This window comes from Portunus trituberculatus, unplaced genomic scaffold, assembly GCF_017591435.1.
Source record: "Portunus trituberculatus isolate SZX2019 unplaced genomic scaffold, ASM1759143v1 PGA_scaffold_453__1_contigs__length_265712, whole genome shotgun sequence".
Taxonomy (NCBI): Eukaryota; Metazoa; Arthropoda; class Malacostraca; order Decapoda; family Portunidae; genus Portunus; species Portunus trituberculatus.
Genome location: NW_025541621.1, coordinates 29,675 through 49,327, shown reverse-complemented (window position 1 = coordinate 49,327; position 19,653 = coordinate 29,675). Strand labels below are relative to the sequence as shown.

The 19,653-nt window shown below is 37.3% G+C and overlaps 1 protein-coding gene across 1 annotated transcript; it reads right to left on the bottom strand.

Annotated features, from left to right (window-relative positions):
* Positions 1-1,400: 1,400 nt before the first annotated feature.
* LOC123500631 (ribosomal RNA small subunit methyltransferase NEP1-like) lies at positions 1,401-18,516 on the bottom strand. Its single transcript, XM_045249299.1, has 6 exons — positions 18,266-18,516; positions 11,557-11,709; positions 10,631-10,721; positions 9,864-10,072; positions 8,027-8,161; positions 1,401-1,799 (listed from the first exon to the last, which is right to left on the bottom strand). Exons 1-5 carry the CDS (start codon positions 18,401-18,403, stop codon positions 8,048-8,050), a joined length of 705 nt encoding a protein of 234 aa, XP_045105234.1. The 5' UTR covers positions 18,404-18,516; the 3' UTR covers positions 1,401-1,799; positions 8,027-8,047.
* Positions 18,517-19,653: the final 1,137 nt, after the last annotated feature.

The following is a 19,653-nucleotide window of genomic DNA, read 5'->3' as shown; positions in this document are numbered from 1 at the left end:
TGGGCCAGTGATTGATCTGCTGTTGTGCGGACAGTGTGTTGCCTTTATTGATCTTTACAGACATTGTGGAATCTCCAGTGCAGGACACCTTAGAATGGGCAAACACTCAGATTCAGCAGGTCTTAAAGAACACACAAGAAATATCTCTGAAAGAAAACATCTGCTGGATTACAGCTAAAGCTCCACTTGGCACTCACACAAGTAAGCAACAGAGTTTGTAAGATTTCTGGGAAGTTTTTGCCTCCTATCTGTCCAATATTGACACAAGCTGGTGAGAAAATGGCTAATTCCAGAGTAGGTGCTAATGTATTTGCAGGTGACTTTGTAACTGTTTGCAGGAAAGATTCTAATTCTGATGCTCTACTGTCTTCAGAATCTTGTTTGTGAAGCATTCACAGGTAAACAACTTCCATGTTACAACATGGTTTGGTGCTACAAAATTTACCTTAATCTCCATGACTGACTCCATTGTTATGCAGCAGTTTTTATTTCAAACATTTTATTACACTACACCTGCATGACTTTGAGATGGTGTGTCACAAGGGAGTATACTGAGTGTCACTTTTTGTTGCAGCTATAAGCAACAGCATCCGTGTGATTTCAAGAGTTTGTGGCAGAAATATGTTGATGCCTTGTGGATCTCCTTTCCTGCAGCAGGGATTGAGAGGACATTGCAGATAACAACTGATAAGATTTCTCAGTGGGCTGCAACTCAAGGACTTCATTTCTTGGCTTCAAAGACTGTGGGTATACACTCTCAGTACCTTCAAAGTGTTTACCCTGAAGGTGTCTCTATAATAGAATATTTTGGAACGAGGAGACTTATTTCCTGAAACTTATGTTTGTCAGCAGCCTGATGTGGGTTCCTTGGGTTAAACATATTGCACAGGTAGTTACTGAGTGTCAGTCTCCAGCAGTTTATGTTCCCAACTATGCGTCTCATCTGACTTTCCCTAAACCTTTTAGCTTCAGGATTGCATCAGCTGTAGTGAAGTTTTATCTACTTTTCCTTTCTATATGTCCCTATCAATTTCCTGGAGTTACTTGTTGGCAATTACCCACATTTCTGTCTGTCTGTGGCCCTAGTAGCAGCAGCACAAGCAGCAGCTACAGCCAGCCCTCCTCCTCACTACGTTCACATCACTGGGTATGAAAGTGGCAGTGGCGGTGATGGCTGCTGCAACCCCCACCCCCTTCTCACTAAAATTACATCACTGGGTATGGAGTTGGCACTGGCAACAACACTGCAGCCCTCCCTTCTCACTGAATCACATCACTATGGGTAGCAGGGATGGCAGTGGCATAAACAGCAGCACTTTTGGCTTACTATGTAATTAATTATTCTATTCAAGTAACAATCACTTAGCCAGGAATGAATAAAAAAGAAAAAAAAGAAAATGTAAATTAAATAAAAAACTTTATTTGTTATCATACATGTAAATTTATTTAAATTGTTGTCACAGTTGATATATAATTTCAGATTGGTTAAACTTTCATAGTATTTTTCTTAATTATTTTTTACAAGTTTCCTATTGATAGTGTGCAGGTAATGAATGAGATTAGGAAGTGTTGCAGCTGCAGGAAACCAGCCACTAGGAGATAATAAAGAATTGATGAGACAAGGAAGAGAAAATTATTATGTATTAGAGATCAAACTGTCTGAGGAATCTGAGAGGAGTAACACATATTGATGATGAGAAAGGATGTGGAAGGAAGAATAAAAAATTGATGTTAAAGTGAATGGAGACTTGTTTGCTGAGTCTTACACCAGGTGTCTCGTGGTTTGTTGTGTCATTTGGCTGAAAAGACAGGAAGCACACGGCTGATGAAGTCAATAAACATTTTTTATAGCAAAAGTGTGAGAGATTAATATATTGGTTGTATTTTTTTTAAAAGCCAAACCAGATTACTGAAAACTTTGCAACACAGCAAAGTATTTCTTCCTGTATGTAAAAATATGACAAAATTCAGTTTCACTTCTAATAATAAACAGTCTTAGAAAATAAATTGATTGCTTAAGCTTAAGCCTGGTTTCTAATTCCTTTCAATATTTATATTTTTAGGTACTAGTGTTGAATAAACTGTTGGGTTAATAAATTAAGGGTGGCTGTATTTTAAAATTGGCTGCAGCAGTGGCAAGGGAACGGCCAGCTATGTCCACATTTTATAGCTTGCCAGGGCCTAGTAAGGCACTAGTAACAAACCTGTGATGATTAATCATTACAAAAAGAAATGTATATTCTTGCCATTTCACAAACACAGTGAACACTGCCATGATATCAATACAGATAGGTAACTATTTCAGGTGAAAATACTGAGCTGACTGATCTGAGTGATGTAACCAGCCAGCTGGTGGTAACGTACACATGTGAGGAAACCTCCCACCACACAGGCCCTTCATATTGCAGCTCATCAGTGATGCACTCCCTTACCATTCGGCCAACCATGTAAGCAGTGACTCCGTCCACCATTAAGGGGGTCATCTAATACAGCGGTAATTCCTCAAAATCTAAACTTTTCCCTTAAAAATTGGGGATCAGCTTATATAACCAGTCACCTTATGGTCCATGATATGTATACGGTAGGTTTTCAAGACTTACATGTAAATAAAAAAGAGCTTTTAAAAAAATATAGATGGAACTTTTTTATTTCAAATAAGACAAAAATAATTTGTTGTAACACATTAGAAAATTAAGTATGCTACAACTACAGTTATTGTTTTAGATCTCCTGCATCTTTAATGTGAAGCTTATTGACTACTTCAATTTATGACAAAATCATTATGAAGAAGGATATAACACACTTGTTTAAGAAGTGTAATGTAGTGCAGTAATGTCTATTGAAAAAACTGTTACTTGCATCATATAAACAACATTCAGCTGGTGTCTTAATAATTACATAGAAGCCAGTACAACTATCAGCTGGCTCAATGAGATGTTATGTGACAATGAAACATTCTGGATAACTACTCACAGCCAACAGAATGCCTCAGAAACCACAGATTCTAACAAGATAAAAGCAATTATCTCTCTCAATGCTGCTGCAGAGGGTGTCTATATTTATCTAGTTGTAACATACAGGAAAAGATCTATGCTCATGCTGTTCCATCTCCATGGCTATGAAAATCCAACGTTTCCTTGAACTCATTCCTTTGTACACTGCTATTAGATCTCTTCTTTCCCAATTCTGTTCTAAAGTTGTAAGACATAGCATTCATAGTGTGTTTCACTGTTTGATCTGCTGCAGTCTCTGACGAAACAGCCAGACGTTACCCTATGGAACGAGCTCAGAGCTCATCATTTCCGATCTTCGGATAGGCCTGAGACCAGGCACACACCACACACCGGGACAACAAGGTCACAAGTCCTCGATTTACATCCCGTACCTACTCACTGCTAGGTGAGCAGGGGCTACACGTGAAAGGAGACACACCCAAATATCTCCACCCGGCCGCGGAATCGAACCCCGGTCCTCTAGCTTGTGAAGCCAGCGCTCTAACCACTGAGCTACCGGGCGTGTGTGTGTGTGTAATTCACTGTTTGATCCGCTGCAGTCTCTGACGAGACAGCCAGACATTACCCTACGGAACGAGCTCAGAGCTCATTATTTCTGATCTTCGGATAGGTCTGAGACCAGGCACACACCACACACCGGGACAACAAGGTCACAACTCCTCGATTTACATCCCGTACCTACTCACTACTAGGTGAACAGGGGCTACACGTGAAAGGAGACACACCCAAATATCTCCAACCGGCCGGAGAATCAAACCCCGGTCCTCTGGCTTGTGAAGCCAGCGCTCTAACCACTGAGCTGTGTATGTGTGTGTATGTGTGTGTGTGTGTGTGTGTGTGTGTGTGTGTGTGTGTGTGTGTGTGTGTGTGTGTGTGTATTTACCTAGTTTACCTAGTTGTAGTTTTACAGGGCCTGGGCTTTATGCTCGTGTGGCCCCGTCTCCATATCTGCACTTATCCAATCTTACTTTAAAAGTGTGCACACTCGTTGCAGACACTACTTCTTCATCTAAACTGTTCCATGTCTCAATACATCTCTGGAAACTATATTTTTAATATCTCTCAGACATCTTCCTTTCTCAGCTTTTTACTATGCGATCTTGTGCTTCGGATGTCATATTCTTCTCTCAGGATCAGTTTCTCATTATCCACTTGGTCCATTCCGTTGATCAATTTATAGACTTGTATCAGGTCTCCTCTCTCCTTCTTTGTTCCAAGGTTGGTAGATCCATAGCCTTTAGTCTCTCCTCATATGTCATCCCTTCAAATTCTGGGACCATTCTTGTAGCCATTTTTTGTAGCCTCTCCAATTTCCTTATGTGTTTCTTTTTATGAGGGGTCCACACTACTCCTGCATATTCCAATCTGGGTCTTATTATAGTACTTATCAATTTCTTCATCATTTCTTTGTCCATGTAGTGAAATGCTACTCCAATATTCCTTAGCAAATTATATGTTTCTCTAAAAATTCTATCAATATGGCTTACTGGTTGATTGTTTTCTTCCATCGTCACTCCTAAGTCCTTTTCCTTTTGACTTTCTCCAGTTCTACTCCATCTCCCATCTTATAGATTCCCACAGGTCGTCTTTCACTCTTTCCCATTTCCATGACATGGCTTTTGTTCACATTGAATTCCATTTCCACTTTTACTCCATTCCCAGATCTTATTTAGGTCTTCTTGCAGTATTTCACAATCCTCCTTTTGCTTTATAACTCTGCACAGTTTCGTATCATCTGCAAACAAATTTATGTAGCTGTTCACTCCTTCTGGCATGTCGTTAATATAAATGAGGAAAAGTATTGGTGCCAATACTGACCCCTGTGGCACTCCGCTTTCTACTGCTCTCCACTTGGACTTCATATCTTTAACTACCGTCCTTATTTCTCTCCCCCTCAAATAATTTTCTATCCATCTCAATGTGCTTCCTTTTAAGCCACCCTTCTCCTCTAACTTCCACAGTAATCTTGCATGTGGCACTTTGTCAAACGCCTTTTTAAATCCAAATAGATGCAGTCAACCCATCCTCTCTCTCTTGTACTCTATCAACTATTCTAGAATAGAAACTCAATAAATTAGTTACACAAGACCGTCCTTTTCTAAAACCAAATTGGCTATTTGATATTAATTTGTTGTCTTCAAGGAACTCGATCCATTGTTTCTTTATTATTCTTTCACACATCTTGCATATTACACTAGTTAGTGATACCGGTCTGTAATTTAAAGGTTCTTCTTCCTTCCGCTCTTATATATGGGAACCACCTCAGCTCTTTTCCATTCTACTGGCACTGTTCCATTTTCTATTGAGCATTTTATGATGTTGTATATAGGACTTGCTAGTTCTTCCCTACATTCTTTCAGTATTCTGCCTGAGACTTCATCCGGTCCCATTGCCTTCTCTTCATCCAGTTCCTTCATTAACTCTTTTATTTCAAGCTTGGTTACTTTAATCTCTTTCATATAGATTGTCTCTCTATTACCCTGTGGCCTCTCAAATTTGGATTCTTTAGTAAAGACCTCCTGGAATTTTTATTTAATAGTTCTGCCATACTTTTGGGTCTTCCACCATCCCGTTCTCTCCTTTTAACCTTTCTATTGTTTCTTTTGCCTAATTTTTCCATTTATGAATCTATAGAACAATTTTGGTTGCTCCTTACATTTTTCGACAATATCTTTTCAAAGTTCTTTTCCTCTTCCTTCCTCACCTTAACATATTCATTTCTCGCTGCCTTGAAGTTTTCCTTATTTGTTGGATTCTATTTCTCCTCCACCTTTTCCATGCTCCATCTCTTTTCTCCTTTGCCCTAGCACACCTTGCATTAAACCAATCTTTCTTTCCTTCTTCTTTTGGTCTATATTTTGGGACATATTCCTGACTCCTGTTTTGTATATTTCCAAAAATAAGTTATATTTGTCTTGCATTGTCTCTGAGTTTTCCATCTCCTCCCAGTCTACGTTTTTAAAATAGTTCTTGAGATTCTCAATATCAGCCTTTCTGTAATTTAATCGGTCTCCTTTGTATGAATCGTCTCTATCTTCCTTTCCTCTTCTATATCTATTTCTAATATTGCATGGTCACTCTTTCCCAATGGGCACTTATATCTTATATCATCATTCATTTGTATACCCTTGTAAAAACTAGGTCCAATCTCGCCGGCTCGTCGTTTCCTCTGAATCTTGTGCATTCCTTTACTCTCTGGTCCATCATATTGTCTATCATTAGGTTCAAGAATCTTTCTCCCAGGCTTCTTCCCCATACCACTTTCATAATTTTCCCAGTCCACTTCTTTACAGTTGAAATCTCCTACTAATATCACTTTTCTCCTTTCTTTAACGATTCTCATTAGACTCCTTATTGTGTCATCTATCATGTCTTTATATTCTTGATTGGTCCATGAATTTGTTTTGGTGGCACATATGTTACAATGATTGTTAACTCTTTTTATTAATATGCATCTTAATATACAATACTTCTGCTTTTCCTTCCCACATTCCACTTCATTTATCACTATCTCCTTCCTTAACATTATCATGACTCCTCCTCCTCCTTTACCCACTCTGTCTCTTCTCCATACATTATACCTATTATCCAAGTCTATTTTGATTGCCTCATTTAGTTTTGTTTCAGCCAGGCATACAATATCTGGATTTTCTTTCCTTATGTAATCTCTTAATTCTAATTTACTTGATAAAACCCCGTCTATGTTCGTATACATCATTTTTAGTCTTTTGCCTTTATCATTTTTAGTTAAACTTGTTCCACTTTTTTCTCTTCCTTCTCGTTTATATACCATTTCCTTATCCTGTCTCCTAGAATTCTCCAAAAATGCCTTCTTCTCCTCTTCTGACCTTTCATTATTCTTTTCCCTTACTGCTGCTGCCAGTTCATTGTATCTCTTCCTTTCTTCCTCATTTCTATTTTTATTTATATAGATATCCTTGCAGCCTTCTGTTTCTCTAAGTTTTGTTGTTCTATATAATATTTCTTCTGTTGCTGCTTGTGATTTTAGTAGTATTTTAATTGGTCTCGTTTTCCTTCTTGATATGGTCCCATTCTGTTTATTTCTTCTACTTCCTCTTCCAAGTTCTGCCTGTCTTTGTCATTTAGATTCTTCAGTAGGTCTTTGACTGATTTCATTTCTTCTTTTTCTCTTTTTGGTCTTTTTGTTTCCTTATGTGTTTTTGGTGTGTGTGTGTGTGTGTGTGTGTGTGTGTGTGTGTGTGTGTGTGTGTGTGTGTGTGTGTGTGTGTGTGTGTGTGTGTGTGTGTGTGTGTGTGTGTGTGTGTGTGTGTGTGTGTGTGTGTTTACCAAGGTCTGATCCTAAAGCAGATCCACAACCACTAGCCATTACCCTCTCAGTTTGAGCTCAGAGGTCATCATCATCAATATTCAGGTAAAACTGTGACCTCACACACCACACGCTTCATGCCCTGGTCAGGGGAAACAGTAACTACTCCACTTGTCAAAAGAAGAACTGCAGAGGTGACCAGTCCCCAGTGGAGCTCAAACCTCAGCCTGAATACAAAAAGCTATGGTTTAGATAAGGATTCAGAGCTTTTGAATCTGCCACATACAAGATAATGGCTCAACCACACCAAGTACATTAGAAACTAGAAAGGCTAAAAAAAATTTGCTGTGTTGAGGTTTTGTATCTGGTGTGATATAATGTGCTAAGCAGGTATCTAGGTATGCCTTGTCTTGTGTATCATAAGGGACAGTCCTCAATTCGGACAGCACCGTAAGGTTAGCCCTGTACCAAACATTTTCACCAAAGTTCATGACGCATTAACTTTTGCCTTTGTATAATTAGTCCAGTCTTTACAAATTTTTATACATGACAAGATAAAGTATTTTACATGTGAGGTACTTGATCTAAGTTTTTTCTATGCAAAATGGCTACTTGTAGTAATGATGAGTAAATGCTTCAATATAAAAGCAACCCTTCATAGTAAAACTGCTGATTTGTCTGTAAGTTTTGCTTTCCTAATTTCTCCACAACACTACCTACTCACCTATAGGAGCTGGCCACACTGCTACTTGACGCCCCACACTTCTTCAAAACCACTGCACATTTTGGCACAGGTTAATGCTGCGGACAAGTGGTATCTTGATATTGCAATTTCTTCTTCAATATAATCTACTTCCACCTGCAAAATAAAAAGAAATAAACATCATTAGGTTTTCAATATTCATGGCTGGAGCACAGTTACAACTAATTCTAAATTCTCTCAAGTTAAATTTAACCAATAGGTCTAACTATATTTTTTTAGACCAAAACTTGTTGTTAAAATAAGTAGCCCACCCACACAATTATCCAAATCTCTTTTGTAATGACCATTCTCAATTTGTCTTGTCTGCATAACAGCATGAGAGGCCTTGGGACTAGAAAAGATCATAATCATATGATGTGCTGTTTTCATCTTGTTAAGCTCTATCACAGTTGGACAAAATGTAACCCAAGTTTGAAAACTTGTTCAGTACACCCAATGTCACCATGTGGAAATGCCAGTCCACATCAATGCCAGGGTGGTGTGTGAGAAGCGACTGACACTGACAGCAGCACAAGGTTGTGTACAAGTGTAGGGCTGCTTCCTGAGGTTAGTGAGTGTTCACAAGGAGTCTGCCTTTCTAGATGTGGTTGCTTTGTTATAGTTCAGTCATTGAAAGGGATAAAAAAGTAAGATTGTATAGTTATTGTAGGATTATGTTGCTCAAATCACAATGAGAAATCAAATTAAAGTAGATAAGAGTACAAAAAAATACTGGTACATTTGATGTAACAAAAGAGGCAAATCTACTAAGAATTCTAAACTTGAAAAGAAAATAACACTGACTTAGAAAACTGCTAGAATACTATTAAAACACTTTACTTAATTTGCAATGCAGAAGACAGCAATGGCCTGAAAGGAGTACAGACACAACTATAAGGTGCTCAGAATGAAAAAAGCAAACTTGCCAAAAATGGGACTTTACAGAGCAACAAAATGAAAGTCTTTCCTCAATAGTTGATTGTTTCATCTTTTATTTGGTGAAAAGAGCCAAGAAAGAAGAGTCAAACCTGATTTCACCAGTACAATAATAAAATGTTGACTATAGGAAGTGTACTCAGAGCTGTAAATCTTGTTCACTTGAACGGCCAAAGTATGAAGCAACAACTTATGTGAAAATTTCTGGCAAGTTCATAAGTCATTAAGGTCTCAATCCAACTATGCATTTCCAAAACTACTGCAACATTAATCTGGGGTTGCTGTGGTCACAATTATCTCAGCATGTTTTTCAGCTGTCTTCTCATAAGTCAGTGTGTGGGTCTAGTGAAACATGTATCAAGTATAAAGCAAACTATTTCCTGTCATTCATTCCTATGTGGCACTACTGTGTCCTTCCAGCAACATCAAAAGACTCCCTGAATTATTCAAAACTAACTCACTGTTTGGAAAAGTTCAATACATAATCAAATATAAAGAAAAGAAATAGAAATCTGCATCAATCCCAAACCACAATGTTGTACTGAGACCAGCAGAGAAAAGAAACACTGGCAGTGACTGGCAATGCTACTGTCAGGAAGTAAGGATCAGAAAGGCCTTGGGAAGACCTCAGAGTGAATGGACAGTTAATGAAGAGGAAAGTAATGAGATATTATTGAATACTGACATGAAATATCAACATACAGTAATTTGCTTCTTGTTAAGTATGTCCACTTTCGTATGCTCATGAATGATGAGAAACTTTGCCACTTCATAAAGGATGTTGCAAATTGGCAACAGACAACAATTTGCATACATCTTTCTGTTCTCTACCATGTGAATCAATCAGTGTTGAGAGGGAGACAACAAACCATCAAGGCCTCACCTTGCCATGAGCCATGGATCCAATCACAATTACAATGGGATCATTCTCAGGAACAATCTCCCGTGGATTGACAAGTTTCTTAGCAGTGAAGGAGGTGCCAATCTTCTTGCACCCAGCAGGGAGGTGAGCTGTGACAGGGTTGCGTATAGCCTTCAAAAGCTTCATGTTACCATCGCTGGCTCGAACACTCATTTTGTGAAGCAGCTGAACTGTAATTTAGATTTTTTAAAAATTGAAGAAATTCTTACTTTCTAATGCTACAGTAAAACAATGCTTAAAATGTATATATCAATGTAAATAAACATGTACTATACACATCTTGCTTCTATTAGTTTTATACATTAGCCAAAATTAGTGTCAGATGAGTGATGGAATCATATTAGTGACATTTATTCATTTGGCCGATTTTCATCTAATTGTGAGAGAAAATCCTTTTGAGCTGCAAGGAGATACAGTAACTGATTATCTTCTCATGTCCCAAAAATTTTCCATATTTGCCACACCAGTCTTGAGCGTCAGTACTTTGATGAAGAGTTTCTTGCATGGAAGTAGGTAAGCCAAGGTATGTACAAAAGTCAAGGTAATTATGGGCTTTTACGTTAACATTCAAGTTTCCCCTTTATTGTTAGCCTAAATAAGAACATGCATATTTCTATAAAATCAAGCTAGTCCTCAAACACTATTCACTATTTGCAGTATATTTTGAAAAGCCACAGTTTGATATCTAAACCCTTCACTGAACACCTTCAACATGAAATTTGACTCACCCATCAGACCAGCAAATCTCTTGAAAGTTCTAGGAATTCTGCACTGTGGGTTGACCTCTATCAAGACATTTTTCTCGGTATGGATGTAAACCTGTAAATTTAATAAAAAAGATAGTGAAGAAAAAAAAATCAATAACTAAACAAATGATAAATCCAATGAATAACATCAAGACACCTCAAACTAAAAACATTGCCGTCAAATATATAACCAGTCTTTCCCAATCCCATCATATGCTTCTTTAGTGTGAATATACAATAATAATGTGAACACCCGTACTTAGACTTGAGTGTGCATAACAAGTGGTGTGTCAAAGATAAAAGAAAGAAATGAAAAAAACTTTTTTTTTTTAATGCAAGAGAGAAACCAGCCAAGGGCAACAAAAGATTTAAATAAAAAAAACCACCTTAAATGCTGCTTCCCTTAAAGAATAGTCAAGAATTAGCCAAGACTCGGACAAATGTCTTGAAACCTCCCTCTTATAAGAAGTCAAGTCATAGGAAGACAGAAATACAGAAGCAGGCAGGGAATTCCAGATTAAATGCAGCATCCCTGACTGACTGGTCATAAGGAGAGGATAAAGAAGTGAAACCTGCACAGGGCTTGGCATTTCAGTGGGCCTTTTTGATTACTCTTTCCTTTGCTCTTAGCCAGTTTTCCATCTTACATAATGACAAAGCAAATAAAGATATGAATGCACACCTGGAGAATATTTTGGCCATCCTCTGGATTTTTTTTGTCTATTTTTTGTTGCAATTTTATCAAGCAGTGTTTAGTCAAGCCACAGAAGTCTGACTCCCTCAGCTTAGCATGCTACCAGTACAGAAATATAAGAGATTTGCTATCCATGCTGCTTACAAGAGACTTACAATAGGGCTGCTCCATCTTCAAGCTTCCTTTGTCACACTTAACTCAATAATAGCATTACCTGTAGTTTGCCTGCCTGGTTGAGTGGAGAATCTTGGAGCATGAGGAGACATTGGTGGAGGATGTCTGGCCGGCAGTTGGCAGGATCTTTGTTGTACTTCTTCATTAGACCCATGTGGTCGTCACAGTTGAGCAATTCATAACTCTTGCCGTTCTGAAAAGAATATTTCAATCCCCCATTATAGTTTATCTTTCTTGCTTTCTGTGCTTTAAAGATTTATTTTTTTCTTACCAATTTTGTCAATTTTTAATCTTGGTCAGATTCTATAGTTCTCATGTTACATCTATCTACCTATGTACAGGCAAACCCCGCATAACGAACGTTTACACAATGAATGTTGTATTTTATTACCCTTAAATCACATAATGAACACCAAACTCTGCTATATCAAAATTCTTATTGGGGAAATTTTGGCCGAGTTTGAAAACGCCGCCGAATCACCACCACCACCACCCACTGCTGCATCCGAATTCAATGCGTTTTGGATTTTTATTTTGTTTTATTTTATTTAATTTTATATTTATTTATTTTTTTACTCATCCTGGGACCCCGTACAATGAATTTTCACATAACGAACACTTTTTTTTTAACCTAACCCATTTGTTATGCAGAGTTTGCCTGTATACATATCACAAAGTGCCCTAAAGTCTTCATTTCCCATCAGCTACCCATGACTGCAGAAGAGGAATGGTATTCATAAATTTCAAAAGTAGACTTTGGAACAGAAAGCAATTGTATAGCCATCTACCTCACAAATTCATCAGAAAACCCTAAATCCTCGGAATATTATCAGAATCTGTAATCTCACTAACACACAAGGAATATGACATTAGTACAGTCTACAATAGATAACACAAAAACATGGCTGTTCCCAAATCTTATATCCAGATATGTTCAAGTCATCTGGGTTCACAAATCATAAAGCCAATGATGAATTTTAAAGATGTAATGAATTTCCTAAGATCTTTCCTCTAATATACAAGATCTAACTAACCCAAACTAACCATATTCTGTTGTTACAGACAATAGAATAGATAGATAGACACCATGACCCAACCCTGGCCTGGCCTAAGATTGTGGGGTATCCTTAAAGACAATGTTGGTGGGCAATATTCAAGCTCTTTGTTCAAGGATAAACAAAAGAGAGCTCCCTTTTCTTGGTGAGCTAGCATAGGACCAAGACCACGACTATTGCCCACACTGAGACCCAGGAGTCAAAAGCAGAAACTCAAATTACAAATCATACCACATTCCAGACACATAAGGAAGAAAGAGGCCATGGAGGTAGTACAATGATGTATCTGTGGGATGACTCTAGTTCAATTGCAAAAGCACTTTTATTGTATATACTTCAGTGATCATTTAGAACTCCTGACTATTCATACACAAGTTTGCAGCAAGGTGTTAAGTGTTATTGCCCAATGAACTGCTGCCTCAAGAAGTTCAACAGAGCAACAAAGGCTTTCAGTCAGGGCTGTGGAGTCAGTACTCAAAACAACCAAATCTGACTCCAACTCTGACCGTTAGGTACAATGTACAGTGGAACCATACGTGCTTTGGGGTCCGGGTCCAAGGGTCTCCAAGCGCACGGGTTCGAATCCTGTCCACGGTCTGAGTGTAGGTTGGGCTTCCTCTCTCAGAGCAATGGTTTCCTAGCGGGTGGGCTTTGAGATAGGAGGTACCCTAAAAAGTACCCCTTTTAGCCCATAAATTCCCATGAAAAGCCCACATGGTATAAAAAAAAAAATAATAAATAGATAAAAAATAAGTGCAGGCAACCTTTCAACTCGAGCCATATTAGTAAAGGTTAGAGTCAAAGGGTTATAGGTATGCTTCTGTAGGTTTTCTATTGTTTATTTGCTTATAAAATACATAAAGGACTATGACACATTGAAAATTCTTTTGAATTGAATAGATAAAAGAAAAACAAGTAATATGCTCATATATTTCTCAACAAAAATAACTTCCTTCTTATTATCTTCTACTTGTGGCACAAATTAATCAGATAATGTTAAGTTTACTACAAAAGTACAACATTTACTTGATTCATACTGAGAGTTTCAAAATATGACAAAGTAAAAAAAATATCTTTAAATGCAATTACAAGATATAAATATATAAATATCCCCAATGCCTATAGTGGAAACACAAACTTAATGAAAATTATATTGATTTAAATAAATTAAGAATTAAAAAATATTTTGGCTATGGGCAGGACGTACTCTCACTCTGCTGCCACATGTTGCGGCTGCGTGTGCTGCTCTCACTGTTTACAGCAACTCAATTGGCTCGCATTTCTTCTGAGGCATTGATTATTGATTTATTTTCAAAATTTACCTTCTGAATCGAGATATTATGCAGACATGTCCACTCAGAAACAAGAGGGGGGAAATCGGTTGGTGGGGCGTTTGTTTACATTCTGTTCTATTGTTGACAGGGAAGTACAGCCTTAGCAACAGCACTTCCCAACTCCTTACTTTTTTTCTCCTTTTCTTTGTTTTGTTTCTCATCATTCTGCGACAGATAGCAGCACTGATATGATTTCTTCATTTTTGCAGGTGAAAATTGTGTGTGGAGTATATGTAGAAAGTGGGATTTTTGAGATTTATGTGTTCTCTGAATTTATATTGGTCAGGATATTTTTACCAACTCTGATTCCCCAGTCCTGCTTTCAGTCACCTCCTGGATTCCTTGGCAATCACCACACCTGACACAATCTCCAGTGGAAACTATGTACTACATTCACCAGGTGGTCTCAAGGAATTGTAGCTAGGGAGACACCTGATGAGAAATGACAAGCACCTATCCCTGGATATGGTAAATCTGATATTACTTGCCGACAAGAGGTAATAATACTTTTATTTACTATTGAACTACAACAGCAAATGTAGTGAACAGTATCTCCTCAGAAAAAATGGTTATTCTTTTTAACAAGTCTGCATCACAAACATATTATATACATATTGTATGAGACACATTGTGGCCTAGTCATAGATACATAAATCTTTTTGGTGACGACTCTAATATGACTTTAATAGCATAAAGAAGGTGTATCTTGGATTTTTCAAAGTCCAGCAAACTTCTCACTGCTCAAGAGTTGATAAAGATGACTCTGCATTGTTTCTTATTGGGAACTGTAGGCAGCAACATAGTACAATTTGTCATTGTGTCTATTGAGCCTTGTGCCAGTCACATGCTACACAAGCTGCCATCACTAAGCTTCCATCAAAGGTTCACTTATAGGCTTTGTTTCAGCAGAAGACCAACCAGCAAGTTAATATACATTGTATGATATTCTGCAATCTTATTTCAGGTGCCATATACTTCAGTACTGACCAAGGCAGGGGAGGCCACGGTTGTCTCCATATCATCCAAGCAACATACTCATTCATTCAACACACCACAAAAAAAAAAAAACTCAGAAAAAAAACATTATCCACAAAAGACACTGGTAAGTATAAAAAATAATCAAAACTTACATATGTTTTCATATATATATATATATATATATATATATATATATATATATATATATATATATATATATATATATATATATATATATATATATATATATATATATATATATATATATATATATATATATATATATATATATATATATATATATATATATATATATATATATATATATATATATATCAAGGAAAGCAGGGAAGCCAGTGGAAAATCCAGTACTTGTCAGTAACATTTATTCCGCGCCGTTTCGCCCTCTTCAATGGGCATTTTCAAGCTACAAGGAGTACACATACCTAAGTTCCTTTCCTATCTAAATTCTCAGCATCCTAATATTGAGTTTACTTGCGATATAGAGAAAAACCACTCTCTCCCCTTCTTAGATGTGCTTCTTACGCGGGAAAACAACAAGTTACACACAGCAGTCTACTGCAAAAACACGTTTACAGGACTCGGACTAAAATACTTATCCTTCATACCTGAACTCTTTAAAACAAATGCAATCAGTACTCTTCTCTATAGGTGTTATCATTTATCATCAGACTGGTTCTCCTTTGATAAAGAAATTAATTATTTCAGAACATTTTTCTGTAATAATGGCTTCCCCCTCAACATCGTTAATAAACGTATACAAAGCTTTCTCAACGATAAATTTAATGTACGGCCAACCTCTGAATCTAACGAAAAAACAAAGAAATATATCAAATTACTCTTCTATGGTCATCTCAGTTACTCAATTAGGAACAAACTAGATTCTGTTTTAAAGCATTACTTTCCAGACATTAAATTTTGTTATGTCTTTACCAACACACTCACTATTGGATCATTTTTTAAATTTAAAGATACTGTTCCTCGTGATCTCTCATCCAATATTATATACGAATTTACCTGTCTGAGCTGTAAAGCTCGGTATATTGGAGAGACAAAAAGGAACCTGAAATATAGAATTGCTGAACACAAAGGTATATCACCTAGGACAAATAAGCCCATAACTAATCCATCTTTCTCTTCCATTAGGGAACACGCCCACACCTTTGACCACCCTTTCACCTCAGAAGACTTTAGGGTAATGCACAAGCCTAAGAACCAATTAGATAGACTAATACTTGAAGCAATTCTGATAAACCACAACAAACCAGAACTCAACTCACAGATAGGTTCGGACAAGTTAATGATTTTATAATTTAGGCCTAACCCTTCTCCCTCTGAGTTTTCGTCTGCTACGTTTTCGTCTCGTTTCATTAGTTCTCTCGCCTGTCCACTTGAGTCAACAGGTATATTTTAGTTGTTTCTATTTTTTATATTTGTAAGTTGTTTTATTATTTTAGTTTTAATTTGTATTCTTAATAATCTTAGTTCTCATGTTGTATTCTTAATTGTCATGCAATATTTTATAGCAAATTTTATTAATGACACCTTTTAATGTTTACTAAATATGTGTACTCCTTGTAGCTTGAAAATGCCCATTGAAGAGGGCGAAACGTCGCGGAATAAATGTTACTGACAAGTACTGGATTTTCCACTGGCTTCCCTGCTTTCCTTGATATTAAACAAGACGAACTTCTTGTATATATATATATATATATATATATATATATATATATATATATATATATATATATATATATATATATATATATATATATATATATATATATATATATATATATATATATATATATATATATATATATATATATATATATATATATATATATATATATATATATATATATATATATATATATATATATATATATATATATATATATATATATATATATATATATATATATATATATATATATATATATATATATATATATATATATATATATAGATAGATAGATAGATAGATAGATAGATAGATAGATAGATAGATAGTTAGATAGATAAATAATTAGATAGATTGTTAGGTAAATAGATAGACATCCTGTGATGAGAAGCTCCTCAGGATTGAGAGCAGTAGGCACAGCTACTTTTTTTGCTGCTCGCAATCCAATTTTTCTCTTAAGTAAAAGAGGGGAACAGGCCAAGGGCAACAAATATTTAAAGAAAAAAAAGGCCCACTCCACTGCCTTGCTTCCTACAAATTAATTTTTATTTTTATGAATAAAGATGCATCTAGACCTGTTTGTGTACAAAATATGGCCCTAAGCCAATTATCAATGATATGCACAGGCCAAATAACATAAAACTGAACACTCTGAGGACCAAACGTGTTGCTAGGGTTGCCACCTGTCCCTTAAAATACGGAACCGTTTCGTATTGAAGCGTGAAATGCTGTGTTCTGTATTGAACCAATACGGAATGCCATTTGTTCCGTATTTGCCTGTATGAATAGTCAAGCAAATGAAATAAATTAATAAGTCATCGTGACCAAATATTGAAACAAATTCATAATCAGTTCACAAAAATATATGAGTTTGTTAGGGCTTTGTCGTGCCGCCCGCGTGTTACATGAACAGTACACGTAATATCTCCGGTCCATCACCAACGGCTGTCAGTCTAGAAATGAGAGGGGCGGAGAACACTGCTGCTGTGCTATGCCATGCCTATGTCTCATCCCTGTTAGTACCTGGTACTGAACATGGCTACGTCTGCAGGATCTGTACACTTGGAAAATGTATAAGTAATGGCACAGATTACAGTACATAGATCTACTGTTATCTGTGGTAATGGCTATATCTATGATCCATTCGTATTCCAGGTAGCTACTGTTTTCTCCAAATGAGTTTTCTTTTTTTTTTTTCTTTAATTAAGGGAAATATATTTTTCAGTGTCTCATTCTTTAGAATTTATACAGACACATGTAGTTTCAAAAATATATTACTGATAACTTGACTGATGAACGTATTTTGCAATATATCCTCATATTTAGTCAAGATATCCTTGAATTCCTCCTAATACAGGGTACTTTTTTTTTTTTATTTATACCGTGTGGACTTTTCACGGGAAGAGCTTGTCTTCAAGCCTTGTCAATATGATTGACTTTCTACCTGCCATCACTGTTCCAACCTCAGCTAATGCGTTCCGTATTTTTAGGAGGTGAAGGTGGCAACCCTACGTGTTGCCTCCAAAAAAAAAGTGTTGTCCTGGACGGACCGCCCCCTCCCCCTTCACTAAATCTGTGATTGAGAGCTGAGCTTCCAGTTAGCTAGACTGTGGCGAGCCGTCTCCCACAGGCTACACCTACTCATGAGTGAGTCAGCGCCTAGTGGCCAGTGCCCACCTTGACACTCTCCAGGTTGGCTCGCTCCAGCACCACGATGAGTCTCTTCTCTTGGTTTTTGACATGGGTAGGGACCGTCTGCCTGTGGGAGGATTCTCCTTCATCCTCCTCGTCCATGTTCTTCCTTTTCTTCCCCATGGCTGCACACCTGACACCTACTACTGGTGCACTGTACTCACTGCACACACCAGTCACGGCCACAACCTCGTGGACTGGACTCAAGAGTCACTTGTTGTGTTGACACGCAATGGCTAACCTTCAATACAGGACCGCTAGTACTTTCAGCTTTCAAATGTGTCAGTTTTAGTGTTGATTTCAAAGGTTTTATTACATAAACATAATTAGTATTTTTTTATTTACATCATTAGTTTTTCACTCTTGACTACAGTTGCTCTAACCGTTCCTTTACCGAGACTTTCCGCAAGGCACAACTATGCCAGGTTCAATGTGTAGTGGCGGCATTTTTGAACACAGAGTATTCATTACTTATTCCTAAGGCATAAGAACTCTGCTAAGAAACTAAGGTCAGAGCCATTTCTGTTTTACTGTTGCCAACAATAATCTCTTAAGAAACATATCTATACAATTATTCCTTATAAACAATCAGTGACATTCGTGCAAAAAAGTACGATGCCTCACGCAGGTAACAGAAACTAAGACCAGCAGGTATACATATAAACTACGTGAAGCAAGAGCATCTGGTGAATGTACAGGCTGTGCTGGATAGGACCATTTGAGTCATTCGGCACATTACTGGCGGGGAATTGATACCTGCCGATCTCCGCCAGTAGTGTCGAGTTCGCAGGAGTCTGCGGAACTGTGGCAATTTCGGCCACAGAATGAGCTAGTGATAGCTGTTGATAGACGCGTTAGCTCGATGACTTACCCACAAGCTACTCTGCACATTACTATTTGCTGGAACAGGAGCATCTGCTAGCAGGGGTGAATTTGCGAATTTGAGGCCCTTAGGCATAGGTAAGAATGGGGGCCCCCAGCACGGGACTGATAGGGGGTTGTCCCGTTTTCTTCATACATCCATCGGGGCACAGAGACACAATTAATAAGATAATCATTCTGTTGGCATTTTAGCAAATGCATTTTAATAAAAAAACATTAATGTGTGCAAATAATAAAACCATAAGTGTATGAGGAGTTTCATGGGGCCCTAAGAAACTCGTTGCCCTAAGTAACCACCTAGTGTTGCCTAATGGTAAGTCCGCCATTACGTTTTAGATCAGTGGCTGATACATATAGTAATGTTGGAGGAAAAACGTGGCTACAAAGAGGGCAAGGGCCATCTCCCAGCCAGCATCACCCAGTTCCATACCAAAAAATCAACGTTAATCTTCCTCACCAGTTGTCTGAACAAGGACAAGTGAAGGATATCC